Source organism: Chlorella variabilis (genome assembly GCF_000147415.1).
Source record: "Chlorella variabilis unplaced genomic scaffold CHLNCscaffold_4, whole genome shotgun sequence".
NCBI lineage: Eukaryota > Viridiplantae > Chlorophyta > Trebouxiophyceae > Chlorellales > Chlorellaceae > Chlorella > Chlorella variabilis.
In genome coordinates, this window is record NW_005435084.1 from 2,185,225 (window position 1) to 2,212,712 (window position 27,488).

Below are 27,488 nucleotides of genomic sequence, written 5' to 3' on the forward strand. Positions count from 1 at the left end.
CCGCCCTCCTGCCATCCGTGGGAGCGCAAGGCGGCGAGATGACTTGCAGCACAGAGACCAGCGTGATGCACAGGTGACTGAGGCTGCGCGGCGGCGGCGTGCGCAGCACTGCGACTCGGCGCAGCACCAGCACCGCTCCCTGCTGAATGCCTGGCTCGCCATCTAGCGCAGCCTGGGTCAGCGTGCCGCCAATGGCGCCAGTGGGGTCCTGCATGCCAGCCAGGGGGAGGCAGCACCCATAAAAATAACCGGGCACACTCCAGGGCATTGCGCAGAGGGCATCCCGCCACGTCCCTGGCAGTGCCCCCCTTAGTCGGTCTAGCGCAAGATGGCAGGCACCCAGCCTGTCAAGATCCCATGCATTCTGCGTGCTGCAGCAGCACCTTGAGCCGCACAAATGCCTCGCCGCTGTGGCATCGCTTGACAGCCACCACCACAGCTAGCAGCCGGTCCAGCACCCCGCTCTGCTGCAGGCCGATGGCGGCCCGCACAGTATTGTCCTTGAAGGGCTCTCGGTTCTCTGCAGGGCAGGCAGTCGAGGCAAGCATGCCGCTGTTGCAAGATGGCCCGCTTAGGGGGCTGGGCAGGCGTCGTGGATGGCAGGGCAGGGCTAGATAGCTCCCAGCAGCAGCACCCAGTGTGCACCATCAAAATCGTCGGCGTCCACATCCTGCAGTGCCTGAAGCCAGGGCCGTGACGCAAAGTCAGGGTCGCCCCCTGCCTGCGCTGCACCGAGGCTGCCACCGCCGCCGCCGCCACCGCCGACTCCAATGGAAAGCGTGCTGGCGGCCGGGCGCGTTGCACTGATACGTCCAGCGGGCCCTGGCAGGCTTCGTTGAGTGCGCTGGGGAGAGCAGGGAAGGCATATCAATTGATTTCAGGGAGCAGGCCCACGCAACGGCCACACGTGCGCTGTCCTGGGCAGGCACCTGCGATATCAATGGTTGGGCGGGCACCACCGCAAGGGGGCCGCAAGGGGGCCCATCCTCCGCACCACTCCAGCCGGCCATCGGCGCCTAGGATTGGAGCTACTTGCAAGCGACCCGTGATGTGTTAGAAGGCCTTGAGGGAAGATTTTCTTGCGAGCCGCAAAAAAATGCAACACCTGGCGCCAGCTGTCCAGGCGCAGAACTGCGAAATCTTAGCACACGGGGTTACAGCAGCAGAATGCTCAAGGCACTCATGGGAGCGAACCGGAATGGCGTCAAGGAGAAGGGAGCAACAAGTGCGGTAACATCGAGCAATAAGTGGACCAACAGCGGTGAGTGCGCCCCCAGGCCCCTCAGCAAGGATGGCGTCAGGCAGTCAATGTTAAGCGGCTGCCTGCAGTGCCATTTCCAGCTTTTTGTGAAGGAAGGAGAAGGAGGGCTGGTCCTTGAGCTGCTTGGGCACCGGCGTCTCCCCCAGTAGGTCCTGCACAGCACAGGCATGGAGGTCAGCAGATGAGGATGCCATCAGCTGATGGATGCAACTTGACAGCTGCGAAGCCCTGCCACGGCGCTGGGCCTTGCCTTGTCGTCCACCATGCGCTCCACGTCTGCGTGTGTGAAGGGGATGGCGGAGTCGTCGTCCAGCAGGAAGGAGTGAGAGGCTGCGCTGTTGCTGCTCTCCTGCATGGCCGACTTCATCTGCTGCAGGACCTCGGGGCTCACAGTCTCCGTGTTGTATCTGCAACAAGAGAGAGAGAGAGAGAGAGAGAGAGAGGGAACCACGTATGCTTGTTGCTACATCTCATTGCCACCTGAGTGACCAAGCTGTCCGTATGGTACAGCCAACCTGCCCTCTTAGCCCCAGCACTGGGCCCCACCCAAACTTGCCACCCCACCTCCCCGCACCTGTCGTCCCAGTACATGGTGGAGATGCGGTATAGCTGCTGCACTGACAGGCTGCTGCACAGGTCCTCGGTGATCTCACGGAAGCTCTTGCGGTGCTTCTGGTGGATGACAAGGAAGGTGACCGCCTGGCGGATATGGGCCAGAGCGTTCCAGGAGTCGCCCACCTGCACAAAGGGTGGGTAGGGTGCAGTCTGGTTGTGGTGAGTGAAATTGGGGCACAGGCAGGAGGGTGGGGTCATGCACAGGCAGGCGCAGGGCGCCGGGCAGCTGCGACCAGCGGCAGCCAGCCGCGCCACTCACCCACTCCTCTCCCGCGCTGCTGATCCACTGCTCCACCTCGCTGAGCCCCGCCTTGACGTACTCGCCGTTGGAGAAGGAGCAGCACTCACGGCGCAGCAGCAGCTGGTTGAACAGCTGCACGTTGACAAACGACAGCAGCTGCTCAAACAGCTTCTGCACCAGGAAGGGCGGCACGTGGTTCTCCCGCAGCGTGGCCAGCAGCGTGTCAAACACCCGCAGGATGTTGCTCCAGTGTGGAGACAGCCCGCCGTCACCGCCAGCAGCAGCGCCACGTGTGCCGCCGGGCGTGCTGGGTGTGCCCGGCTGCACCTCGCCGCCTGCTGCCGCCACCGCCGCTGCACTGGCGGCGCCGCTGGTGGTGCGCCGCGCTCCGCGGGCGCCGGCCTGGCGCGGCGCATGGATGCAGGCAGCCAGCTGCGGCGTGATCTCCTTCTTCACGTTGTCGCGCAGCATGGGGAAGATCTTCTGCACAAAAGCGTCCAGCTGCTGCTTGAACAGCAGCGCAGGGTACTTGGCCTCCACCTGCAGCGTGGGCAGGCGCGGTGGACGTGTGGCGCGTGTGCAGGGGGGGTTCCCGGGCGGTCAGCAGTGCAGCTGGCAAAGCCGGCTACAGACAGGATGTGAAAAGGATCCAGCAGCCCTTGTGGCGCACCTGGCGGAAGCCGCCCATGGCGCCGCCGTGGATGGATGCCTCGCCACCCGCAGGCGAACCGCCGCCGTACCCAGTGCGCGTGAAGAAAGAGGTGAAGCTGCCCTTGCTGCTGGCAAACAGGCCGCGCGTGACCTGCGATGGCGATGTCAGGGGCGGAATGGGGGTGCATGAGGGCTGGGTGGCATCCGCACAGCCGCAGGCATGCCACTGGAGTGCAAGGGTGTCAGGGCAGCAGGGTGCACGGTGGGAGCTGCAGGGTGGCTGCTCATGGGCACAAGTCACCCGCCCCACCTGCTGGCTGGAGGCCTTGATGCGCGCTGCGTAGCCACCGCCGCTGGCGGGCTTGACATTCTTTTGCATCAGGTAGAGCAACGTGACTGTGTTGGACAGCCAGTACGACAGGTACGCATTGTTCTCCTGGTGCACCTCCACCTGAGAAGCGGGGCCAGGTGAGTGGGGAGGCGAGCGAGTGGGCACCAGCGACGATGGCCGGCCACACGTTGGGCCTGGGCAGGATTATCAGCTGGCCATACTGTTGAGCTACAAGCAGCCCACCTGGGAGCCCATGGTGGCGATGATGCGGTCGAACAGCGGCGTGCGGTCTGCTTGGAAGGTCTTCCACTGCAGGCAGCAGCGGAAGACGACCACCGCCGCCACAGGGCGCCCGCCCTGGAAGCCCAGGTTCTCGCCGATGGCCGCCAGCAGCTTCTCCTGGTCCGCGGTGCGCTGCTCACGCAGCAGCTGCTGCTGCTTGGCGTACAGCTCGCGCTGCCGCCGGTCCATCTCCGACAGTGGCTCGGTGGAGGGAGGGCCCTCCACGCGGCCTGCAGGTGTGTGGAGGTGAGGGTTAAGGGTGCGTATGGCAGCCGAAAGGCAGGCAGGGAGCAAGAAGAGAGCGGTTGGTAAGGTACAGCAGGGCAGGAACCCACCCATGGAGGTGGCCTGAGGCGTGGCGCCCTCCCGCACAGGCGAGCTGCCGGGGATCTGCTGCATGAAGCGCCGCATGCGGTCCATCATGCCCTCGTCGGTGCCTGGCGTGCCACCAGGCGGCGGCGTGACCATGCCCGCTGCCGCCGCCGCGCTGACCGCCGCCGCGCCCGCCGCGGGCAGCAACCGCCCTGCCTCCACATCGTCCTGCATCTGCTTCAACTTCGCCTCCAGCATCAGTGCCTCCTCGCGTGCCGCGTTCCGCTGAGCCACAGCGTTGTTGAGGCGGTTGAGGAGGTCCTGCCGCTCCGCCTGTGCCTTGATCTGCAGGGCAGGCGGCAGGGTAGTGATGACCGTGATTCAAAGGCACATGTAGCCGGGCAGCTGCGTGTGATTGCAGCACCCTAGCGCAAGCAGGACCTGAGCATGCCCGCAATCCCACCTCGGCCTCCGCCTTCTGCCGCTCCAGCGATGTGAGCTTGCCCTGGAGCTCCACCGCCTCTGCTGCAAGCTGCCGATGGGCCTCCGCCGCGCTCTCCGCGCTGGCCGCCACCTGCTGCCGCGCAGCCGCCAGCTCCGCCTCCACCGCCTGCCGCTTCGCCACCTCGGCCGCTGCCGCCGCCGCACCAACTGCTGCGGCCTGTGCCACCTGTGTCTCCATGGCACGCTGCAGCTCCGTTGCCCGTGCTTCGGCCACCTCGCGCTGCGACTTCTCCTCCTGCATGTACAGAAGCAGTCCATGGTGTGATGAGCGCTGGGACGGGAGATTGGCGCTGGGGTGGGGGGGGCGGCACAGCGGCGCACCCTGTACTGCTGCCGCAAATCGTTGCGCTGGTTCTGCACGGCCTCCAGCACGTTTTGAACCTCCCGCAGCTTGACCTCCAGGGCCTGCTTGTCCTGCATGAGCTTGCCCGCCTCGCGTGCCTCGGTGCGCCGCCGCCGCAGCTCCCGCCGCGCGCACTTGGAACGCCACAGGCTCTGCGTAAGGGTGGGGCAAGGTGGCTGCCAGTCAAGAAGAGTGGTGCTGAGCAACAGCAGGAAATCATTCGGCCACGGTCTCAACGAAACGCTCTGCCCGGCGGTACACGCACCTGCGCCACCACCACGCCGCTGCGGTACCGCAGGTACGACGACTGTGCACGGTGCCGCCGCCACTGGCTCTGGATGACCAGAGCTGCGCGGTGCTGCTTGACGTCGCGTGTGTGCAGCCGCGCCCGCCAGCCGCGGTAGGCAGCCTGCACCACCACGGCCGCGCGCACTGCCGCCACAAAGCGCTGCCGTGCCTGCCAGCGCCGCACAAAGGCCTGGATGAGGGTGGCGGCCTTCTGGCGGCGCAGGCTACGCGCCAGCGAGCGCGCCGCCATGCCACGTGCTGCTGCCTGCATCGTGATGACCGCGGCGCGGGAGGCGGCATAGTGCTTGCGCGCCAGGTAGCCGCGCACATTGCGCTGGATGGCGCTGGCAGCCGCGTGCTGGACCTCGGTCTTGCGCTTGTCCAGCTCAGCCATCTTGCCCGCACGCAGGAACACCTGCAGGCGGTGGCAGAAGACGTTGAGCGCAGGTCAGGGGACGTCTAGAGCAGGTCGACGCCACAGGAGGTTGATTACTGCCCACCTTGGACTTGCCCAGCTGCCAGCCCTCCTCGCACAGCACACGGCGCAGGATGAGGCGCACAAAGCCGGCATCGTCCAGCTGCTGCGGCGAGTCCAGGCCCAGCATCCAAAAGTGGTCGATGAAGTCCAGGAAGGGCATCTTGGTGGGGTAGCCCGCACACGAGATGCGCACAGCCTCCAGCACGCCGCCGCACCGCAGCTGCACAAGCAGGCAGGGGCCAAGCCAGGAAAGTGGCACTTTGTCAGCTGCTGGCTGCACATCCCACTGGCTGCACACAGATCATGCGAGACGCTGGCAAAAGTGCCAGGCAGGCTGGAATCTGCCTGCCCGCCTGAAATGCATCTCATTCTGTCGAGCTGCTCTCCTCTCCCTGCACTGCACTGCCATGCTGCCCCCCACCTGGTGCAGCACATTCATGTTCTCAAAGGCCATGGGACGGTTGAAGGAGTTGGGCTTGATGCAGCGGATGTAGTGCGGCTCCATGCGGTGCAGCGCCTCCATCAGGTCGCCCAGCTGGCGCTTGAATCGGCTGCCCACGCTAGCAAACTTGTAGCTGGACTGAGTGCCACCACGCCCGCCTGCCGCCGCCTTGCCCTCGTCGGGGTCAGCGGGGAACAGCGCACACACAAAGGGGTGCTGGCTGGCGCCCAGCAGCGCCTGGTGCTCCGCCACCACAAAGTCACGGTTCTTGGTCAAGAAGTTGTCAGTCTTGTAGGTGACCGCGCCTGCAGGGAGGCAAGAACGGCGCAGTGGGACGTCACGGCAGGAGCTGGAATGAATAGGGCTATAGCCACAGCACAGCTTGACATGCTGTCCAGCCCAGCGTCCCCCACCAGCCCTCACCACCCACCTGCGTAGTGGTCAATGGTGAAGTCGGTGCGCGACAGCTTGGGCTTCGAGAAGCGCTTGCTGTCGGCCACGCTGGGCGCGCCATACAGCTTATTGGCATAGTCCTCGTGGGTGGCCTGCAGGGGGTGGGATAAGAGCAAGCCCAGGACCCCCTGTCAGTGCCAACCCTCGCAAGTGGGTACCGTGCGCTGGCGGCCACCAAGCAAGTGCTGCACTGCATTCCACCGAGTGCCACGCTGCTGGCTCGCTCCCAGCTCCTGCCGCTCAGCCGCCCAGCAGCCGCTCCTGCCTACCTTTGGGAAGCGGCAGGACTCGTCCAGCAGGTCCAGAATGCCCATGCGCGCCTCAATCAGGTCCAGCACATCCTGGTTGTCCACGAACTCGATGTAGCTCCACTCGATCGCCTCACGCTCATACTCCGCCTGCTCCATCTTGAAAACGTGCTGATTGAAATGCTGCTGAAGCTTCTCGTTCGCCAGGTTGATGCAGAACTGCTCAAAATCGTTTTCCTGGAACTGCTCGAAGCCTGCAGGGGTCGCATTTCATGCCCGAACGTTGTCAACAAAGCTGAAGAGGTGAAGGAAGGACTCGGCACCAGCCAGCTGAGTGGAAAGCGTGGAACAGCAGCCCCACAGCCACTGCAGCCCCACACCCGCCCACCCATACCCCATCACAGCCACCGCCGACCACAGCACGCACCGTAGATGTCCAGCACGCCGATGAGGCTGGTGGCGTTGGTGTCCTGGCCGATGGATGTGTTGATCTTCTCCACCAGCCAGTCAAACATGCGCGAGTAGGTGGTCTTGGACAGCGAGTCGCGGTTGTCCTCCGCCGCCTTAACGTCGATGGGGCTCACAATGGCGCCATCGGGCGTCTGCCGCGTGCGTGTGGTCAGCGCCTTGCGCAGCCCCTCGGCATCCACGCCAAGGAGGTGGGCAGCTGCCGCCAGGTGCTCCTCGGTCGCGGGGTCCACCGCTGACGCGTCGGCACCGTCGGCAGCCGCCTCCACAAATGCCACGTTGCCCAGGTGCAGCACGGCGGCAACGGTGCGGAAGACGGCATCCTGCTCTGCCTCCGGGATGCCCACCACGCTCATGGAGCGCCGCGTGCGCCGGTACTCCTCCGCATTGCTGACCCCCTTCAGGTCGAAGCAGCCGCTCTGGCTCAAGTAGCGAAACTGCTTGGCGGGCTTGAGGCGCAGCGTAGCACACTCCGCCTCGCTGGCGCCGTCACATAACTGGACAGAAGCGGGAAGCAGGCAGGTGGCGAGGGGCAAATCAGCGGGACAGCTTGTGGGCATATGCCTGCCCAACCCCCCCCATGCTCCCAGGGTGTTGCCTCACTTGGTAGAACACATGGTAATTGCGCTCGGGGTCGTTGATGTTGACCACACGAGACCGCTCCAGAAGGTAGGTGCGGATGGCGGCGCCTGCGGGCAGCATCCCCAGGGCAATGCTCAACCGGCCCTCACCTCCCGCCACATAGAAGCTAAGAACCAGCAGGCGGCACCCCAGCATGTGCAGGAAAGCTGGCAGTCTGCACCCTCAGCCCTGCCGTAGACACTTCCACCTCTGCCAGCTGCGCTATGCCAGCTCTCCATCCCCTTGCACCCAGCCGAGCTCGCTCAGAACCCACCTGAGATCCTACCCGCAGCATTGAACTGGATCTCTGTGAACTTTCCAAAGCGCGAGGAATTGTCATTGCGCACCGTCTTGGCGTTGCCAAACGCCTCCAGCAGCGGGTTGCTCTCCAGCACCTGCTGCTCCACGCTGCGCCCGCCCGCCCCCCGCCCCGCGCTGCCGTCCTTGTACCCGCCCATCCAAGCCAGGTACTGCATCAGCAGCTTGCTGGTCTCTGTCTTGCCCGCCCCCGACTCGCCGCTGACCTGCAAGCACGGTGCAATGAGGCACACGATTCAGCAGCGTCAACAGAACACTGCTGGTGTCTTGACAAAGCTGCTGGTCCTGTCTTGACACGACAGCTGCCGCTGATGACGCCTGCTCAGCCAACCAGATTGGCAGGCATGAGCGCCGGCAGTCTGGTGCCTTGCCGGCGCGCACCAGGATGGACTGGCTCTTGCCCTCCTTGCGCATCTGGCGGTATGATTCATCGGCGATGGCATACACGTGGGGGCTGAGCTCCCCCAGATTCAGTCCGCGGTACTGCTCCATCATGTGCAGGCCGTAGATGTGCGGCATGGGTGCAAAGGGGTTGACCGCGATGAGGATGGAGCCGGTGTAGGTGTAGATGTCGTCCGTCTGGTACCGCACCTTGAGGTTCCACAGCACGCTGGGCTCGTTCAGGTACGACATGGTGGTCATGTCCTGCAGCAGCAGCACACACATGCGGATGGACCCTGCGGTTTCGAACAATCTGGCCCGTGGACTGGCTCCCGACCGAGCCATAGATAGGTGTCGTCACACGCCCAGCGCCCAGAGGCCAAGCGCCGCTGGGGCCTTCGCTACAGCCGTGCCGCTTTCAAATGCAGGCTTCCCCTTGCTGCCTGCAGTCGCCATCCCACATTTGCTGGTCTGGCCGCGCCACCCGCCACTGCCAACTGAACCGCCCACCTCCACGCCCGCCGCGGAGCTGTTCTGGAGCGGGATGTCGCTGGCCGCGCACTCTCGCTCGTCCCCATCCTCCAGCCGCACCCTAAGGCGGGGCCCAGCCATTGCCACCACCTCGCCGCGTAGCCAGTCTCCGCTGCCCCCGTCCTGTCGCCATAGCCAGACTCTGGAGCCGACCGTGTGCAGCGCGGAGCCCTCTGGCTCCGAGCTGCTGCCCTTTCCCATGCTACCGGTGCTGCTGGGGGGGCTGAAGGGCTCAGGCAACAACCATGTGCCACAGCTTCAAATGGCACGATTGATCGAACGCGTTTCGCTTGCTCACAATGCTGCCAGGCGGCGCCTGCCGATGCCAGGGCGCTTGCTGAAGCCACAGGGCGCCGGTCAATGCGATGGCGCTCTCACCGGTGTACTTCTGGGCCGGACAGGTTGTTGCCTGGCTGATGGTGATGCGCTTGCACATCACATCCGCCATCAGGCAACTGCAGCAGGCCTGCCTGCTGCAGCAGAGCTCCCAAAACCGGCACCTCCATCACCACGTTTCACACGTGTTTGCAGTTTGCAGCGCCTGAACAGGCCCTCGGAAGCCCCCCTGTAAATATCTATATCTTTTGAGTGCCGGGTGCAGCGCAGCCGAAAACAGGCAGGCATGCTTGCGACGCCTGTGTGCAGCCAGCTTGCTGTCACAGGGCGGGGCCCTTGCGCCATCCCCAGCAGCAGCGGCAGAAGCACCCGCTGCCCATCGGCAGCAGCAGCGGCGACAGCCCGCCGCCAGGGGCCGCAGCCTGGCCGCCGCCGCCGGCAGGCGGAACCTGTCTGTGCCGCTGCTCCCCCCACCAATGGACTGTCTTACAAGGATGCGGGGGTGGACATTGATGCCGGCAACGAGTTGGTCAAGCGCATCCAGAAGCTCAACCCCAACATTGGCGGCTTCAGCGGCATGGTCCCCTTCGGTGAGTCCACGCACCATTTTCCCGCTGGCCATGCCTGCTCCGTCACTACCCTCCCTGGAAACAAACCTTGCCTGCGTGGAGCCACACCCACCCCGCCCCACACATGCAGGCGACTCGTTCCTGGTGGCGGGCACCGACGGTGTGGGCACAAAGCTGAAGCTGGCGTTTGACATGAACAAGCACGACACGGTGGGCATCGACCTGGTAGCCATGAGCGTGAACGACATTGTCACCAGCGGCGCGCAGCCCATGTTCTTCCTCGACTACTTTGCGTGCGGCAAGCTGGACGTGGACACCGCTGAGCAGGTGCGTGTGTGGGGTTGGGGAGGCGGGGTCGCTCAGGACCTGCATGCCCGCATGGTACCAAGCTTTCGGCCGCCTCAACTCTGTTACGGCCGGCCGGTGTTGGTACCATGCCACAGCAAAGCTGCCAGGGACGATTTCCACCCAGCCCCACCCTGTGGCTGACGCGGCATGATCCCCCTGGCACATCCTTCACCCCACATCTGTGGCAATAGATGGGGATGACTTGTGAATACCTGCACCCATCCGCATGCCCTTTCCTGACCCTGTCTTGCTCACACCCGCTGCCTGTGGGCTCTGCGCTGCCTGGCAACTGCGCAGGTGGTCAAAGGCATCGTGGAGGGGTGCCGCCAGTCGGACTGTGTGCTGCTGGGTGGCGAGACGGCCGAGATGCCGGGCTTCTACTCGCCCGGCGAGTACGACCTGGCCGGGTTTGCGGTGGGCTCGGTGAAGCAGGACAAGGTCATTGACGGCAGCCGCATCAAGGTGGGTTGGCAGTGGGGTGGGGGCAAATGTGAGAAACACAGGGTGTGGGCTGCTGGGCTTGGCTCGGTGGGGGGCTGTGTTTGTGGATTCGCTTTGGTCGCTTGTGCTGGAGTAGAAGCGTCGGCTGACTTTTTGTGGCACTTGCTCCTCCGGCACCTGCAGGCTGGCGATGCCATCCTGGGCCTCAAGTCCAGCGGCGTCCACTCCAATGGCTTCTCACTGGTCCGCAAGGTCTTGGAGGTGAGTGACCCCACTCTGCCCCTCCTTGATTGCACCCTTGGTGCCAGCCACTCAGTTTGCATCACTTGCCTGCCTGCCCATGTTGTTCCCACCCCTCCAAGCCTCTGCAAGCGTGCTCACTCATCCTTCCCTCCACCGCCCCAACCCATTGCTGCAGGTGTCTGGCACCTCGCTGCACGACACTGCACCCTGGAGCGGCGAGAGCTTTGGGCTGACCCTGCTGACCCCCACCGTGCTTTACGTTCGCGACTGCATGAAGCTGGTGGCCGCAGCTGACGTGCGCGGCCTGGTCCACATGACGGGCGGCGGCTTCCCCGAAAACATCCCCCGCGTCGTGCCCAAAGGCCTGGCTGCCCGCATCCAGCGCAGCGCGTGGGAGGTGCCGCCGCTGTTCCAGTGGCTCCAGGAGGTGGGTGGGCGGTTGCGGCTGCGCCTGCAGATGGGAGCTTGCTTGCAGGCATCTGCTGTCTACCTGCTCACCTGCCTGCCTGCTTGGTGTTCTCCTGCTGGCTGCAGGCGGGCAAGGTGCCCGACTCTGAGATGTTCCGCACCTTCAACATGGGGGTGGGCATGGTCATTGTGGTATCGCGGTCCGACGTGGACAAGGTGCTGGACCTGGGCATTGGCGCCTTTGAGATGGGGGAGGTTGTGGAGGGGCAGGGCGTGGAGCTGGTGTGAGGAGCAGCACAGTGCTGCTCTCATGCACAATCATCAGCAAAACGCATGAACCCTCTTCAATAAAATTGTCATTCTTTCTGTTTCTGCTGTTATTGTTCCAATTTTGGTTGTGAAGTATACTGACAATGCACGATGGGCAAAGCGACAGAGCGGTCGAGGGTAGCGCACCTGGCAAAGGACAGCCAAAGGACCCAACCTGTCCCCCTTCCGCCCCCTAGCTCTCGCACAACAATGTGTGACAAAAGGAGATAGCAGCCCTGCAGGCCATTCACCGCACGCACAGACCCTCCCTCTGTGTTGGCATGCTGGGTGTGACGTTACATGTGCGGGGGCTAACAACATGACACGCCTGCTGCTGCGAATCCATCGCTCAGAACCTGCGGGCATGAGGAATGGCAAACATCAACGTAGGAGGAAGCAGCGGCAAGGTGCAACATACACACATGCGAGCAACAAGCAATCAGGCCTCAATGGCAAAGCCCTGGGCATGCAGGCTGGCAGCAGTGATTCTTACGCGAGTTTTGCAAAGAACCAACGGTTCTTGCCGCTCTTGAACTTCTCCTCCAGCAGCGCCTTGGCCTCCTTGTTGGCCTCCACCTTCTTGGTGCTGTTGTCGATGCAGTCGGCAGTCACCACGCCCTTGAGCTCCACCTCCAGGGTGTAGCGGGTGGGCATGATGTGCTGGTAGTTGGCCACCTTAATGAAGGTCTGCACCATCCAGGAAGGCAGCGCAGCGCAGGCAGCGTGTTGAGGAGCCACTACGATGGAGACGGCTGCTTGCGTCGTGCAGCCGATGCACCGGTGGCAAGCACCACCCCCAGCTTCACAGACAGCACGCCGGCTGCCTGCAAGTCTTCAGGTGCCTTAGCTCCAGCAAAGCTGGTGCTGCTCTCCACGTGCTCTCCACAGCTCTCCACAGCTGGCCACTGCCCAGCCTGCCCTCAACTGCTGAGGCTGCATCACAGCCGCTCAGCGGCCTGCTCCTCCCCATATGCGTGCGCAGCTCCACTCCAGCTGCAAGCTGGCCACCGCGCCCACACAGCGTGCGCCATCTGTTGTGGTGCCTGCTTATTCCTACTCGTCTATCCATCGTCCATCAGCTGCGCCCAAACCCTCGCTGCACAATGCATGCTTGTGTGCAGGTGCTGGCATGAGCTGCTGTGTTACCATTCGCCCACCCTGCCTGCTGCACTGACTCGCACCTTCATGCTAGAGCGGCGGGCCTGGGTCTTCTGGGACGACCGCTTGATCACCTGCATCACAACCACGTGCACGGCCAGTGCCAGTCAGAGACACGGCAGTGTCGAGAACACGGCACGGCGCGACATGGCTCACTCGGCAGCTGGCTCCTCGATCGCTCCGCAGCCCCCTGGTCCTCCCAAACCACCGTCGTTCAACACACCATCTATGCCGCCAACCCACTCCGCCACTGTGCCGCTGCCTGGCTGCCTGGACCAGGCCTGAAACAGGCCTGCCCACCGCACCGCCAACGGCACCGCTGCCGCCACAAGCGGGCGCGCACCTTGCGGGGCTCCTTGGACAGGCCGCACACCAAGGCGTGGCCGTATGGCCGGCTGCTGGTGCCATCGTCGTAGTTCTTCACGATGACGGCCTTCTTGCCGGCGTAGCGGCCGCTGAGAAGGATGACCACCTTCCCGGGCTGCATGGCGAGGGGCGAGGCGTCTGTTCAGCGCCCCTGGCGCTACCAAAGCCTGCACGCAAGCAGCCGCCGCCCGCCAGCCCCCGGCCCAGGCCTCCCCCTCGCCATTCCATCATGCCCGCACCTTCAGGAACTTCATGGCTGCCCTTCCTGCCCCGAGAGACTAAAAGAGGCCTGCGGGGGCTTGCAGGGCGTTCTAATGCTCCATGCAAGCTGGCTGCCAGGGTCGCAGCCAGGCTTCGGGCGTCCAGGTGGCCATCGGCATCCCTGAATCCCCTCCTTCGCTCTGCTCGTTGATTGCCATTCGAATTGGGAGTCCTGCCGGCCGAACGGTGCTCCTGGCCCGACAGTGTCGACAGCTGCACACAGCAACCTCCCCGCCGGGTGGAATGGGCGTTTCCATGGCCCTGGCAGGAGCCTCCCCGCCAGGTTTCACTAGCAGGCCTCTCAGGGCGAGATCGACGGCTACCCCCCTGGCCCATGGCAGGCTGGCCGCCCCGCACCAGCAGCTGGCCTTGCCCAGCAGCAGCAGCAACAGCATTCGGATCAGCGGCAGAACCGGCGCCGAGGGCCGACAACACCCCAAGCGGCGGCAGCGGCTCGTGGCGGGAGCGGCAGCCGCCGACGCCGATGCGGGCCTGGCAGCCCAGGCGGCAGCAACAGCAGCAGCAGCTGGGGTGGAAGCGGAGCGCCAGATGCAGCAAATGACGCAGCAGGATGCAGCAGCAGCAGTAGCAGCACAGCCAGCAGCGGTCGAGGCCAGTGACGAGGCAGCACCCGCCCCCAAGAAGAAGGGGGGCCTGGCCAAGCGCGTCGTGTTTGGGGTCATCCTAGGCCTCAGCGGCGCGGCAGTCATCATCGTCGGCGGCTGGCTGTACTGCTTCGTGGCGTGCCTGGCGGCATACCAGCTGTCACAGGTGAAGGCGTGGGCAGCCCCAGCTGCTTTGATGACTGATGAAATCAGCGCGCTTCGTTGCACCTGTCACCCATGCGCACTCCATCCCATCCCCCCGCCCCTCCCCTGCTGCCACTGCAACCCGTCACTGCAGGAGTTTATTGGCCTGGTCGGCGCCAAGGGCATCTCCAAGGGCATGCGGCCGCCGCCGCCGCTGGTTAATAACGCCATCAGCCTGCTGTGCGTGGCGCTCAACGCGTGGGTGTTCATTACCAACGGGCGTGCTGCGAGCGCCATGGCGGTGGCAACCTTCATGTGCCTCTGCTTACAGTTGCTGGCAGTGCGCAAGCCACGCTTCGCGCAGCTCGCCTCCTCCGTGTTTGGGCTCTTCTACTGCGGTGCGCAGTGCTGCAGACTGGAGTAGGCTGCATTGGGCAGCCCTGGGCATGCAGCAGGCATTTGTGCATGGGCAATGCCAGCATCAGCGTACCAGCCGGTTTATGCATGGTGGTGGGCTAGCTGGCGTGGTCACCGTGAGCAGCTGGCTAGCCCCTGACATCTGCACGCCCGCTTGCATTGCCACCTACCGTGATGCAGGCTACCTGCCCAGCTTCTGGATCAAGCTGCGCCTGTTGGCTGTGCCAGCAGTGAACAGCGCCGCAGTTGCGGCCACCGTCCCCCCGCTGCTGGGCGGCCCCACGCACCTCACCGTGGGCCTGATTGCCGCGTTTGTGGCTGTCTCCTGCATCATCGCTGCCGACACCGGCGCCTACTTCTGCGGCAAGTCGTTTGGGCGCACGCAGGTGCGTTTGGGCCTTGTGCACGCAAGCAATGCACCATGGCCTCCCTGTTGTGTCATGCCGCATGAGGACACCTGTTGGTTTGTGCTGTGGATATGTGCACCTCCTGGGCAACCAGCACCCTCGCACTGCCCCTCACCTGCAATCTGCCGGCCCCCCTCCGCAGCTGACGGCTGTGAGCCCCAAGAAGACCGTGGAGGGTGCTGTGGGCGGCCTGCTCAGCAGCATTGTGGTGGCACTGGGGCTGTACAAGGTGGGCTAGGTGCAGCTGGCGCTTTGCATGGGCACGCATTCACAGATGGGTAACCAGCCCATGGAATGTGTGTTGCTGCCGCATAGACTGTCAACGCTGTGCTGTCGGCACCACCACTTTGCTATTGCAGTTTGCTGGCTGGCCCGACAACTCGCTGAATGCAGCGGCCCTGGGCACCATCGTGTTCTTTGCCAGCCTGTTTGGCGACCTAATTGAGAGCGTGATCAAGCGTGATGCTGGGCTCAAGGACGCGTCCAATCTGATCCCGGGCCACGGGGGCCTGCTGGACCGCCTCGATTCCTACCTCTTCACCGGTGCCTGCGTCTATTTCTTCATCAAGTTCTGCTTGGGCAACTTTGGCATCTGACCTTGGCAGCGCTCCATATCTGTGTCCAATGGTGCCACCAGCACCTGCCTCTTGGGTTGCAGGCACCAGCCCCGATCCTGTTGTAAATTCTTTCCTCATTTCCCGTCCGCTTTCCACATTTGCTGGCCACAATTTTCCCGTGCCACTGACAGTCACAATTGACACCTCGCCCTCTGTCCCCTCAGCTTCCGAGCTTGTGAATTTGTAACTGGATCGCAGCTGTGTGCTCGAGTGGCACCACCCAGCACCGCCCAACTACTCCATGTTGTGACGTTGATTCAGGATGCAATGAACAGGCACATGCCATCGCAGGCCACCATTCATGCCTGCATTGCAAATGGCATAGCAGCATTCCTCCAGACACCAGCACCAACTTTGCAGGCCTTCCAACGGCCCATTCAGTCCTGCACTTCGGTACTCAGGCGGACAGCCCTGCCAGCATGTGCGCTCTGTGCCAACAGTGCTGCACCCATGTGCCGCTGTGCTAGCGTGCTGTTACACACAAGGTGGCAAGGTGATGCGCCGAGGAGCTGGCTGCAGCTGCTCTCTACGCCTCCAGCACCACGACGCCCTTCTTGGTGGTCTGGTCCTCGGCCAGCGTCACAAAAGAGAACATCTCCTCCTGCGTGCGGCAGCAGCGGCGGGAAGGGCGAGTGAGCCGCTGAACCCCGCTTTGGGACTGCCTCAGGTGCTGGGATGACATTGCATGCCGATGGTGCCTTTCCAGTAGCGCCATGCTGATGACCCCGGTGAGGCTGCTTCCCTGCTTAAAGCTGTCCTCTTCCCGCCTCGGCTAAGCACTGGCCGCTGGCTCTGGCTGCTGGCTGTGCACTACTCCCCGGGTGCCCACATCCCTTGCCAACCCCAACCCAGCGGGTAGCCGCTGCACTCACAGAGTCCTCGTCATCCTCATTCCGCTTCCGCTGGATCACAATACGCAGCCGTGTGGGAACGTTCTTGATGCCCTGCACAGGCCGCATCACCACACAGCAAGCGCATTGGCAGCTGCATCCACATGAGGACCTAAATGCTGAGCGAGTGGTGTGGCAAGCGCCCACGCTGCCAAGCTGCAGCGGCATCCGCCATGCCGCCCTACTCCTCCATGCAACTCTCTTCATGTCATGCTCTCGTTAAGGTCGCACGCCTGCCACAGAGCGCCGTGCACAGCCCCTGCGCTGCAGCGCACCGCCGCCGCCGCCCACCTGGCTCCACACCGCCTTGTTGAGCTTGACGTCCACACGCACTTCTTTGGTGCCCATCTGCTTCTGTGCGAACTTTTTGATCTCCTTGACTGCGCGGGGGGCCTTTTTCTTGAAGGTAATGCCATGCAGCCGCTTGCCGAGGTTGATGGTGTACTCGCGGGTGCACACCTCCTGGCGCTTGTCCTTCGCCATCTGCAGCAGCGATTCCGGGGGTCAGCGGCCGCTCAGCGGCCCCAGGGCGGCATTGTGCCACCAGCATGTCGCCCCGCGCACCCTCCCTGCCCTGCAGACGCACCTTGAAGGGGCTCCCAGTTGATTGGTTTCCACCTAAGAGGCCGAGGCAGGCGGCAGGGCCGACTATGCACGGCCAAGATCCCGGCAGGGCGCGAAAACTCGGCTGCCTAAAATGCAGACCGCCTACGCTAATGAACTTTTAGCCACCCACACGCTCGCCTGGATCACGCAGCCTGTGCCCCACTCCCACACAGGCTGCCGAGCAGCCCGCCAGGCCCACAACCATGGCCTCCCTCTGGCAGCCCGCTCCCTACAACTCTACCACTACCAGCAGGCGTCCTTCCGGACTTGTGTGCCAACAGAGTCGCCATGGCGCGCCACAAGCGCTGGCCCCTGGGCCCAGGCAGCATCGGGCACCGCTGCGGCGCGAGGTACTGCCGGCGGCGACGGCGGGCGGAAGAGGAGGGGAGGGCAAGCAGCCACAGCAGCAGCAGCAGATGGGCAGCCCACCGCCTGGGGTGGCCGCCCTGCAGGCAGAGCCCGTGGCGCAGCCGGCAGCTGGAAGGGTCTTGCGCGTGGGCAGCCGCGCGGCGCCGCCCACGGCGGAGGCAGCTATGTTGGCTGCGGCCGATCCAGTGATGGGAGAGGCGGTAGAGCCGGCACCCAGCACGGCGCCACCGGCAGAAATGCCACCACCTGCACAGCAGCAGCAGCAGCAGGAGCAGCCTGGAGGCCCCACCCTGGGCCTGGACAGCAAGGTGGTGGGCATGATTTGCCTGTTGGGCGTGGCGATGCTGAAGGGCAGCTATAACTCCATGCTGCGCCTGCTGTACGCCCAGGACGGCCCCCCCGGCCCCGTGGCCATCATGCTCTTCCGCGGCGTGCTGCAGTCCATTGTGCTGGTGGCCGCCTACCTGCTGGTGGCCCAGGTGACCAAGGTGAAGGACAGCGAGGCGGCTGCAGGCGGCGACACCATCGCGGCGGCAGAGGGGGCAGCGGTTGGCATGCCGCCGCCGGCAGAGCTGCCTGGCACCGCCAGCGACGGCAGCAGCCTGGTGCCAGCCTGGGCGCAGCGCATCAGCAGCCGGCTGCCCTACACAGCCATCGCGGCCTCGGAGCTGGGCCTCTGGCTCTTCCTGGCCACCGCCATTCAGGTGTGTGGCGGCGACCTGCTGCCTGTGCCTGCATCTAGCCCCTGCCAGGCAGCCGCAGATAACAATGTGCTTATGAGCAATTGTTCTCACTGGGTGTGGAGCAGGGAGGGTGTGCTGCTTCCCCTCGGTACATTTGGCTGCTCACTCCCTCCCGCCGCCGGCATCTGTGCTGCTACAGACGCTAGGGCTGCAGCTGACCACCGCCACACGCGCCGGCTTCCTCATCCAGTCCACTGCGCTGCTTACGCCAGTGCTGGCCAGCTTCACAGGGGAGAAGCCCAGCCGCAACGTGTGGGCGGGATGCCTCGTGGCGCTGGTGGGCTGCCTGTTTATTGCATCAGACGCCTCGGCCACCGATGCCACCGACACGCCGCTCTTCAGCCTGGGTGAGGCGTGCTGCAAATGGCCCGCGGGACTTTGCAGCATTGGTCGCTGTGCTTCACACCCTTGAGTGCAGGGGTGTTCCCTGGATGGCAGCAACACTGGAACAGCCGGGCTCTTCCTGTTTTTCGCCTTGCGCTGCCACTGTGCTTGATCTTTCTTGCTGCGGACCACTGCATGCTCTTCCTGTGCGCTTGGGCCGCCTTCAGGCGGCGACGCTGCCGTCCTCAGCGCTGCCTTCTTCTTTTCGCTGGCCATGGTGCGGCTGGGCACGTACGCGAGGCGCATCCCGTCGGTGGAGCTGGCGGCGGCCAAGAGCGTGGTGCTGGGCGGCGTTGCGTTTGTGACCTTCCTCTTTGCCGCGGCGAGCATGACTGCGTCAGGCATCCCCATCACAGACCTCTGGCCCGGCTACGACAACCCGCTGTCGTGGGCTGTGATGATCTACTGCGCGCTGGGCCCTGGCGCCCTGGCCGCTTTTCTGCACGCCAAGGTGCGCCAGTGCCCACATGCCACCTGCTTTGAGATGCAAGTTGGGAAATCGGTGTGAGATCACCCGAGCCCAGCAGACAAGCAAGGTGCACCTGCTCACCTCCATTCCCTACCTCACTGCTGCTGTAGGGCCAGTCTGTTGTTCCACCGGCCGAAGTGAGTAGCAGCAAATCATGGTTTGCACATGCCAGAGCAATGCCTGTTGCAACTGCCTGATGACACGCACACTTGTACTGTTGCAGGCGCAGATCATCTTCTCATCCATGCCCCTCTGGTCGGTGGCCTTTGCCTTCCTGCTGCTTGGTGGCGAGCCCATGAGCGAGAAGACTGTCGTCGGCGGAGCTGCGGTGGTGGCAGCTGGCTTCATTGCATCCAGGAAGGATGGAGGGGCCCAGGAGAAGCCGGACGCAGCCGTGGCAACGGCCCCCGTTGAACACCGGCAGGACAAGGGCGACAAGCAGGCGTGACTTTTGTTATGTGTCTGGCCCTGCCCTTGTTTTCAAGGCTACTAGACGCCGCCTAGAAACAATTTTGTTGATTGTTTGTTCGGCCATTGTATCTCGCTCCGCAACCGTGCAAACACTTAAACAAATGTGTGCCCATACAACCGATCATATTCACCCTGCATTTTGTTCTGAGTTTCAGAGTACTCTGCCTATTCACCGGATCGCCAATTTTGTAACGAGCTGCTGCCACCCCCTGTAATAGAGCTGGTTGCTAAGAGGTGGCATCGATCTGTGACCGCAGTTACATACCCGAGGCCTTGTTGTTCACGATGATGGATCCCAGGATGGAGCGGTTGTGCCTAAATGGCAAACTCAGGTGACCTTCCTGCTGCAAAACGTGAAGCTGAGCGCCCGGAATGGCGCTCGCATAGTGCATTGCCATGTCTGGGGGGGTGGTGGTGTCTTTGCCGCCCTGCAGCAACGTCTCCTCCTCGTTGAGCAGGCTGGAACAATCATGCAACTAGGGGCACAGTGCACTGCGTTGAATGCATGCTGCCCTTTGCTCACATGCCAAATGACCGTCTTGCAGCCAATGGAGGCCAAGTCGATGGTTGGAGGGTCGCGGTAGTAAACCTGGACCCAGGATACGTGCCCCGCTCACATTGGCCCGCCTGCATCAGAGCCCAGAGCAATCACGCTGAATGTGGCCCACGCTCTCACCTGCATGTCGCAAAGAGCGCCAGCAACCCCCTGCACAAGCCCCTCCCGCACTGCTTCTTTCTCGATGGCGGCTGCCTCTGGAAGCTCCAGCATCGCCTGCTTGTCCACCTCAGCAAAGCCGGCAATGTGGAGCAGCAGATTGCCGTGCGGCACCTTCTGGATCAGGCGGAGCAGGTGCAGCGATGCCCACGAGCGCCCAGGGTGCTCACGCACCCCATGGAAGAGGCGCAGCGTGGAGGCACATGTGCCCGGCAGCAGCTCGGCCTCCCTCCCAGCCACGGGCATGAGCGGGCACACGAGCAGCAGCGCCTCCACACGCTCGGGCAGCAGTGCCGCGCACGCACAAGCAAATGGGGAGCCGCCTGCAGGCAGGAGGGCACAGGTTGGTTGGCAGTAGCGTGCAGGCTGAAAGTCCAGGCCCCCTCCCTTGGAAATGGGAATGACGATTCCCAATCGCTGTCTGCGCGCCTGACGCGCCCATCACCACCACCTTTTCCAGCTGAAGGCTGTCCAGCAGCTCCCGCACGTCGTCTGCCGTGCTCTCCATTGTCTGCAACAGAGAAGGATTGTTTAAATAAACGTCTGGCTGGCCTTGGCTGTGGCCATGCGCTGCACCACCGGAAGCAGGTTTTGCCCGGCGCTCACCAACTGAGGGTTGTAGGTGCTGCCGCCCGCGCCTGGCCTGTCCACTGCTAGCACACTGAGGCCAAGGTGAACGGCATCCTTGTGCAGTAGCTTCCCTTCCAGCCTCGAGGACGGGAACCCATGCACATACACGACTACGTGGGTTTTCAGAGGCCGACCAAACCAAGTGTATGTCAGCCGCATGCCATCACGCAGCGTGATGTGCTGCATGGCTAAAGGTGTATGGGGAGCAGGAGAAACAGGCTGGGTCACCTGCAAGCAGGGAAGCGGGTCTGCCGGCAGCAGCTCAGGGGCGGCCAGGCGGGCGGCTAAGCTCGGGAGGGAGACCCAGGGCTGCGGCGGGCTTTATCCCATTCCGCATCACCAGAGGATTTTGGTTGCTGGGGGGGCAAAGCGTCCAAGGGTCCAAGGCCGAGCAGGTGGCGAGGCAGGGCGGCAGCGGCAAGCGGGGAGGGCGAACTCGACCTCACCCCGTGACACAGGTGATGATCGAGAGATCAAAGCAGAGCCGATGAGAACAGGAGGGAAACGTGCAGCTGATGGAAGGTACCCAGAACTTGCACTGCCTTCCTCCCGCGTTCAACGGCGGGCGCTCCCAATCGCTTTGCTACCTTTGGATGTGTGCTGCCTGACACATTGAGCATCCAATTGCAAAGGCGCCGAGGCTGCTCCACTACTCCGCCAGCCCATCTACTCCGCTAGAGATCTACTCCGCTACGATGGGCCTCCTGAACAAGCTGAAAGCTTTGTGAGCCGCCTCCCGGGATGAGCCTGCGCACAGCGGTTCCGGCAGCTGAAGTGGTTGCCCTGCTGCCCGGCGCCGACATCACCGCCAGCCCGCCGCTGCCCATTCTCTTTCCCGCACCTCTGGGGCGCCCATCCCCACTCCCGCCCGCCCTGCCTGGGATGTCAGGAGCGTGGACGACAAGGGCGCTGCGGGCACGCTGTCCGGGCAGTTTGAGGGCGTCGACTCGGCGGCCGCCGTGGCGCAGATGCTTGGTGGCGGCACGGCTGCGACGCTGGAGGTCAGCATCAAGGCCCATGGCCTGCCCGACAAGGACTTGCTGAGGTGCGCCTCGTCTGGGGTGGACACTTGCATGGCAGCCAGCTGGGGCCACTCAGGTCAGCCGGGCATGCGAGTCTGGCTGTGTGCCCCGTCGTGCAGCAAGAGCGATGCCATGGCCGTGATCTTTGCCTCCGACGGCGCCAAGAGCAAGGATTGGGGCGAGGTTGGACGCACCGACACGGTGGCCAACTCCCTGTGTGAGGATGCTGCTGTGCTAGCCGCCCGATTGTGCACGCCACCAAGTCGCCTGCACCTGGTGTGCCCCAGCTTATGCCGGCGCAGACGGGTTCCGGTGGCCCTCCCATACCCTGAGCCGTGCACGCCCCTTGCCTCCACTGGGCGTGCTGCAGCTCCTCAGTTCCACAAGACCGTGCGGGTCAGATACAGCTTCGAAAGACTCCAACCGATGCGGCTGGTCATATTTGACGTCGATGATGTGAAGAAAGAGAGCAGCAAGATCAAGTTGAACCACCAGGACTTTCTGGGTGCGGCGTGAGGACACACATGATGCCTTGCCAGCGGTGCTCGGTCCTCTATTCGCTGCAAGCCCTGGGTCCATGACTGATTTTGGTGCCCGCCTCTGCCGTTCTGCCCCTGCAGCGCACGGAGAGTTCCTGCTGTCCAGTCTGCTGATGGCTCCCGGACGCCAGCTGACCCTGCCGCTGGCCAACAAGCATGGCCGCCAGCTGCCGGGCTGTGTGGCGGTGTTGTCGGCGGAGGAACTTCCCAACACCAATGCGGTGGTGAGCTGGTCACTAGGGAGGGAGGGCAGGAGGGGATTGGCAGGGGAAGCGCTCCATGGGTCACCTCTGACTCATGCTTCACCCGCCATCCTCACGCCCGCCTGCATCCACCCAACCTGGCCACCCCGCGGCCCTCCCTGCAGGTCCAGCTGACGCTGGGGGCCTCCAAGCTGGAGAACAAGGACACGTGGGGCAAGAGCGACCCCTTTGTGCGCATCAGCAAGTTGCGGCACAATGGCGAGTGGGCTCCCGTTCTGAAGACAGAGGTGAGCGGGGCAAGCCTGTGTTGTTCGGCCCACTTCGAAGCCGCAGCTTCACTCTGCCACCCTTTTGCTGCTGCACCGGGGCTCACATGTAACCTGCGTCCCACCCTTGTGCCTCCTCGCAGGTGGTGGACAACAACCTGAACCCAATGTGGCGCCCGTTGCAGGCATCCATGTCGCAGCTGTGTGGCTGTGACGAAAACCGCCGCTTGCTGTTGGAGGTGCGATAACATTCGATCCCAGAGGCTTTTTCGGGCAGTTCCGCCGACAGCTCTGCCTAATTGATTCCAGTACACCAGCTCGCCGCTTGCCTGCAGGTCTTTGATCATGACATTGATGGCAGCCACGACCTGATTGGTCGCTGCGAGGCCTCCCTGCATCAGCTCAAGGCGGCAGCAGCACAGGGCCACGGCCTGCTGCTGATCAACCCCAAGAAACAGGGGATGTCGTCAGGTGGGCTGGCTTGGGCTGGCGCAAAAGCCGCAGCTGGAGCACACCAAGCACAGAAATGTGCCCATTCTGAAGCAGGGGGCTGATGACCCAGGCTGCCCTGCCAAACCCGGCTGCTGCTCTATTGTGGCGCCATGCAGGTACACTGCTGGTGAAGGACATCACCGTCACGCCCCGGCCCTCATTCCTCGAGTACATATCCGGTGGTATCGAGCTGAACTTCATTGTCTCAGTCGACTACACCGCCAGCAACGGAGACCCGCGTGACCCGAACTCCCTGCACCATTACAGCCAGCGCCCTACAATGTATGAAGGTGTGTGGAGATGGGTGCGCATGCCAAATCAAAAGCATCGAGATATATATTGGGGCTGGGCTGAGCATCTATCATGTTTCCGTCGCTGCAGATGCCATCTCGGCAGTAGGTCGGGTGCTTGAGCACTACGACCATGATAAACAGTTTGCTGCATATGGGTTTGGCGCTGCGGTGCCGCCAACTGGCAGCGTCAGCCACTGCTTCCCGCTCAATGGCAACCCCAGCAACCCAGAGGTGGCGGGGGTGCGCGGCATCCTGGACGCATACAGGAACACGCTGTCCACAGTCAGGCTGTCGGGCCCTACGCTGTTTGCGCCCATCATCAATGTTGCGGCTCAGGTATGCGCCGTGCTGGCAGCAGTGCGTTGTTCGCTTTTTTGGGGGGCGAGCATTGACACTGCACAGATGGCTAAACCCGGCGTGTGTATGCCAACCATGCCCTGGCGTTGGGTTCCTGCTGCACCGCATCACTTCGATGTTCAGAAACTCAATCTCATCGCCATTGTTTGCAGATTGCCTCCCAGCCGTCCTCGCGCCCCAAGTACTATGTGCTGCTGATTTTGACAGACGGGTGAGCAGGAAAAAATGCAGAGGCGATTTGCCCCCCAAACTGGCCCACCCCGCTGTGCTGTTGAGCAAATTCGATGCATGCATCCTGTTCTGCCTGAGGACACCTCTCTGAGCCCTTGCACTTTGTTTGCAGGTGCATCATGGACATGGATCATACCCTGCAAGCTGTTGTGAAGGCATCGGAGCTGCCGCTGAGCCTGCTCATTGTGGGGGTCGGCTCCGAGGATTTCTCGGTACGCGTCGATGCTTGACTGTGAGCTTGCCTTTGGTTACCATCCCACCGCCCAGTATCGCTCACATTGATCTGTATCGCCCCTTGGCTTGTCCACAGGCCATGGAGAAGCTGGATGGCGACAAGAAACAGATCAAGGCACCCAATGGGCAGAAGGCGGCGCGCGACTGCGTGCAGTTCTGTCAGCTGCGCCCGCACCAGGTGAGACTGCTGGGCCGGGTCACTTGCTGCCAGGAGCGCCAAGCAGTGCAGAAGCCGGAAATGGTGCTGCCTTGTTCAGTCACCAACTGTTTGCTTGACCTTGCCCTGGCAGCCATCCAACCCTTCTGCACCAGCCCTGCCCCCTATTGCAGCGTGACACTGTGGAGAGCTTGGCGGCCAAGCTGCTGGCGGAGCTGCCGGGGCAGCTAGTGGAATATTTCCACCACCTGAAACGCATGCCGCCACCGACACCCCTGGCGGGTCACAGCGCGGCCTCCTGGCAGGCGCCTCCCGCTGTGCCAGGCACGCCGCCGCCACCGGCAGCTGCAACGGGGGGCTATGCTTCTGCACCTCCGCCGGCAACAGGCTACGGGGCTGCCCAGCCTGTCCCATCTCCGTCCCCAGCAGCGGGAGGCTATCCGCCAGCTGCGCCGGCCGCAGCGGGAGGCTATCCGCCAGCTGCGCCGGCCGCAGCGGGAGGCTATCCGCCAGCTGCGCCGGCCGCAGTGGGAGGCTACCCGCCCGCCCAGCCTGCGGCAGGGTATGCCCCAGGCGCAGCGGGACCATACCCACCATCTGCACCTCCTCCTGCAGCAGCCTACGCTGCGCAGCCTGCTGCATGCTATGGTGGACAGCCGGCTGCCCCCGGAGGCTACCCTCCCGCCCAGCCTGCGGCAGGGTATGCCCCAGGCACTGCGGGACCATATCCGTCATCTGCACCTCCTCCGGCAGCAGCCTACGCTATGCAACCTGCGTCAGGCTATGGTGCACAGCTGGCTGCCCCCGGGGGCTACCCTCCCGCCCAGCCTGCGGCAGGGTATGCCCCAGGCGCAGCGGGACCATACCCACCATCTGCACCTCCTCCTGCAGCAGCCTACGCTGCGCAGCCTGCTGCATGCTATGGTGGACAGCCGGCTGCCCCCGGAGGCTACCCTCCCGCCCAGCCTGCGGCAGGGTATGCCCCAGGCACTGCGGGACCATATCCGTCATCTGCACCTCCTCCGGCAGCAGCCTACGCTATGCAACCTGCGTCAGGCTATGGTGCACAGCTGGCTGCCCCCGGGGGCTACCCTCCCGCCCAGCCTGCGGCAGGGTATGCCCCAGGCGCAGCGGGACCATACCCACCATCTGCACCTCCTCCTGCAGCAGCCTACGCTGCGCAGCCTGCTGCCCCTGGGGGATATCCTCCCGCCCAGCAGTCGTTTTACCCACCTGCACAGTCTTCGTACTACCCCTCCGTCTAATTACAGGCTCACTTATTATGGTGCTCAATGTTTTGCAAGCCACACGAATGAAGTGCATGCCCCTAATGCCCTGCCAGGCCCACTTGTTTGGTGTACATAACCTTACTTGTTTGATGTAAATATCCATCTGCTCATGGGGTGCAGCAGAAGGGTGTCTGGGTTGCTGCTTAAGCTGCAAAGCCGTGGCGGGCTCGCTGCCCAGCCGGCATGCCGGCGCTGCCGGGCGCCAGCAGGTGGGGCTGGCGAGGCGCTGCTGGCCGACCCGTTGGCTGACGCTGGACTGCTTGTGGTAAGAACAAGTGACTCCATGCGTATGCAATTGTCACCCCACTGGTGGACGGAGGGCTGCGGTCCGCGCGCAGGTACTGGCAGCTCGCAACTTCCGCGCCGCGTTTCAGGCTCGCAACATCCACTCTAGGTGGTTGCGTTTGCTTGTAACACTCAAATCATCAAGGTGCGGAGGCTAACTGCGCGCTCCCACTCCCAACACGCCCACCAGGCTTTACCTTTGAGGGCCGGTCAAGCTTGCCTCAGAGGTGCTGCGTTGTGCGTGCGCCTGGTGTTCGCCGCTGCTGCTGGCACCGCCGCCGCCGCCGCCGCCGGCTCCAGCCACCCACTGCTGCCGCCGCTGGCTCCAGGCGCCCACCGCTGCCGCCCATGGCGCTGGTGCAGAGGACCCAGGCAATATGGGTTGCGTCAACAGCATCGAGGATAAAGCAGCGGCGGGACAGCAACGCGCGGGGCAGAGCCGGCAGCAGGTCTTTCAGGCCGAGGCGGCGGCCGCGGTGGCGGAAATGCTGGGTGGTGCAGGCACGTCATCGCAGGTGGAGATCAGCATCAAGTGCCGTTCGCTGCCCAACAAAGACACGTTCAGGTGGGGACGGCAGCGCCACGGCGCTGGTCAGGGCCGTTGTGTGGAGGCCTGGTAATGCGTCCCTGCAGGCCTGCTCCTCGATGCCTGGGGCTGCCATCCGTGCGCTAGCCTGCTGCCGCTGCTGCCCCCCCGGCCATGCAGCAAGTCGGACCCGATGGCCATCCTGTACCTTGCTGGGGACAGCAGGGGCAGCAGCTGGGGAGAGGTTGCACGGTCAGACACGGTGGCCAACACGCTAGGTGAGCTGTTGCTGGCACCTCATGTCCCACCTTCAGGCACCCTTCGCTCAGCTGCTATTGAGCTTGGCCCGACCCTGCACGGCTGCAGACCCCGTCTTTCCCGTCCCATTACAAGTCACTTACAGCTTTGAACGGCTTCAGCCAATGCGCCTGGTCATTTTGGATGTGTGAGTGGCAGTTTGCGCCAGCTTGAATATCAAGCTGGGCTCTGGCTCAACTCCCTTGCCTGATGTGAGACGCCTGCTTATCCAGCACAGCACTTGCGCATCCCTCATGTGCTGTCTGCAGGGATGTGAAAACTCAGGACAACTCACGCCTCCGTCTGGACCAGCAGAACTTTCTGGGTGCGGCGCAGGGACACACATGATGCCATGCCGGCAGTTGTCAGTCCTCTCCTCGCTGCAAGCCCTGGGTCCATGACTGATTTTGGTGCCTGCCTGTGCCGCTCTGCCCGTGCAGCACACGGCGAGTTCCTTTTGTCTGACCTGCTGACGGCGCAAGGGCAGACGCTGACCCTGCCGCTGGCCGACAAGCATGGCCGCCAGCTGCCGGGCTGTGTGGCAGTGTTGTCGGCGGAGGAACTTCCCAATAGTAATGCGGTGGTGAGCTGGTCACTAGGGAGGGAGGGCAGGAGGGGATTGG

At 63.6% G+C, this 27,488-nt stretch overlaps 8 protein-coding genes across 8 annotated transcripts; 4 read left to right on the forward strand and 4 right to left on the reverse strand.

Moving 5' to 3' along the window:
* Window positions 1-1,142: 1,142 nt before the first annotated feature.
* CHLNCDRAFT_34523 (hypothetical protein) lies at window positions 1,143-9,090 on the reverse strand. Its single transcript, XM_005850404.1, has 19 exons — window positions 8,748-9,090; window positions 8,238-8,501; window positions 7,813-8,062; window positions 7,521-7,606; window positions 6,877-7,414; window positions 6,471-6,703; window positions 6,179-6,293; window positions 5,728-6,053; window positions 5,329-5,526; window positions 4,806-5,243; window positions 4,519-4,692; window positions 4,157-4,432; window positions 3,343-4,038; window positions 3,079-3,219; window positions 2,788-2,919; window positions 2,136-2,657; window positions 1,836-1,999; window positions 1,512-1,668; window positions 1,143-1,413 (listed from the first exon to the last, which is right to left on the reverse strand). The coding sequence occupies exons 1-19, from the start codon at window positions 8,967-8,969 to the stop codon at window positions 1,312-1,314; spliced, it is 5,034 nt and encodes a 1,677-aa protein (XP_005850466.1). The 5' UTR covers window positions 8,970-9,090; the 3' UTR covers window positions 1,143-1,311.
* A 101-nt stretch (window positions 9,091-9,191) lies between these two features.
* Window positions 9,192-11,529, forward strand: CHLNCDRAFT_34524 (hypothetical protein). The gene is made up of 6 exons (XM_005850147.1): window positions 9,192-9,694; window positions 9,804-10,000; window positions 10,319-10,483; window positions 10,646-10,723; window positions 10,881-11,132; window positions 11,240-11,529. Exons 1-6 carry the CDS (start codon window positions 9,391-9,393, stop codon window positions 11,399-11,401), a joined length of 1,158 nt encoding a protein of 385 aa, XP_005850209.1. The 5' UTR covers window positions 9,192-9,390; the 3' UTR covers window positions 11,402-11,529.
* Window positions 11,530-11,704: 175 nt separating this feature from the next.
* CHLNCDRAFT_57155 (hypothetical protein) lies at window positions 11,705-13,200 on the reverse strand (the record flags this gene model as incomplete). The annotated part of the gene is made up of 5 exons (XM_005850405.1): window positions 11,705-11,778; window positions 11,916-12,109; window positions 12,604-12,654; window positions 12,924-13,061; window positions 13,186-13,200. The coding sequence occupies 5 exons, from the start codon at window positions 13,198-13,200 to the stop codon at window positions 11,772-11,774; spliced, it is 405 nt and encodes a 134-aa protein (XP_005850467.1). The 3' UTR covers window positions 11,705-11,771.
* A 565-nt stretch (window positions 13,201-13,765) lies between these two features.
* CHLNCDRAFT_20445 (hypothetical protein) lies at window positions 13,766-15,376 on the forward strand (the record flags this gene model as incomplete). Its single annotated transcript, XM_005850148.1, has 5 exons — window positions 13,766-13,978; window positions 14,111-14,354; window positions 14,554-14,759; window positions 14,923-15,009; window positions 15,140-15,376. 5 exons carry the CDS (start codon window positions 13,766-13,768, stop codon window positions 15,374-15,376), a joined length of 987 nt encoding a protein of 328 aa, XP_005850210.1.
* Window positions 15,377-15,923: 547 nt separating this feature from the next.
* CHLNCDRAFT_20549 (hypothetical protein) lies at window positions 15,924-16,770 on the reverse strand (the record flags this gene model as incomplete). Its single annotated transcript, XM_005850406.1, has 3 exons — window positions 15,924-15,998; window positions 16,270-16,341; window positions 16,579-16,770. 3 exons carry the CDS (start codon window positions 16,768-16,770, stop codon window positions 15,924-15,926), a joined length of 339 nt encoding a protein of 112 aa, XP_005850468.1.
* Window positions 16,771-17,023: 253 nt separating this feature from the next.
* Window positions 17,024-19,560, forward strand: CHLNCDRAFT_57156 (hypothetical protein). Its single transcript, XM_005850149.1, has 5 exons — window positions 17,024-17,966; window positions 18,145-18,352; window positions 18,557-18,840; window positions 18,969-18,995; window positions 19,082-19,560. Exons 1-5 carry the CDS (start codon window positions 17,097-17,099, stop codon window positions 19,304-19,306), a joined length of 1,614 nt encoding a protein of 537 aa, XP_005850211.1. The 5' UTR covers window positions 17,024-17,096; the 3' UTR covers window positions 19,307-19,560.
* Window positions 19,561-19,586: 26 nt separating this feature from the next.
* CHLNCDRAFT_142447 (expressed protein) lies at window positions 19,587-20,552 on the reverse strand (the record flags this gene model as incomplete). The annotated part of the gene is made up of 4 exons (XM_005850407.1): window positions 19,587-19,673; window positions 19,853-19,918; window positions 20,006-20,323; window positions 20,490-20,552. 4 exons carry the CDS (start codon window positions 20,550-20,552, stop codon window positions 19,587-19,589), a joined length of 534 nt encoding a protein of 177 aa, XP_005850469.1.
* A 1,261-nt stretch (window positions 20,553-21,813) lies between these two features.
* CHLNCDRAFT_30221 (hypothetical protein) lies at window positions 21,814-24,743 on the forward strand (the record flags this gene model as incomplete). The annotated part of the gene is made up of 12 exons (XM_005850150.1): window positions 21,814-21,913; window positions 22,067-22,201; window positions 22,317-22,459; window positions 22,603-22,725; window positions 22,848-22,943; window positions 23,040-23,175; window positions 23,313-23,486; window positions 23,578-23,834; window positions 23,999-24,057; window positions 24,190-24,289; window positions 24,388-24,489; window positions 24,642-24,743. Coding segments are annotated over exons 1-12 (1,512 nt in total), but the record flags the coding sequence as incomplete, so codon positions are not given.
* Window positions 24,744-27,488: the final 2,745 nt, after the last annotated feature.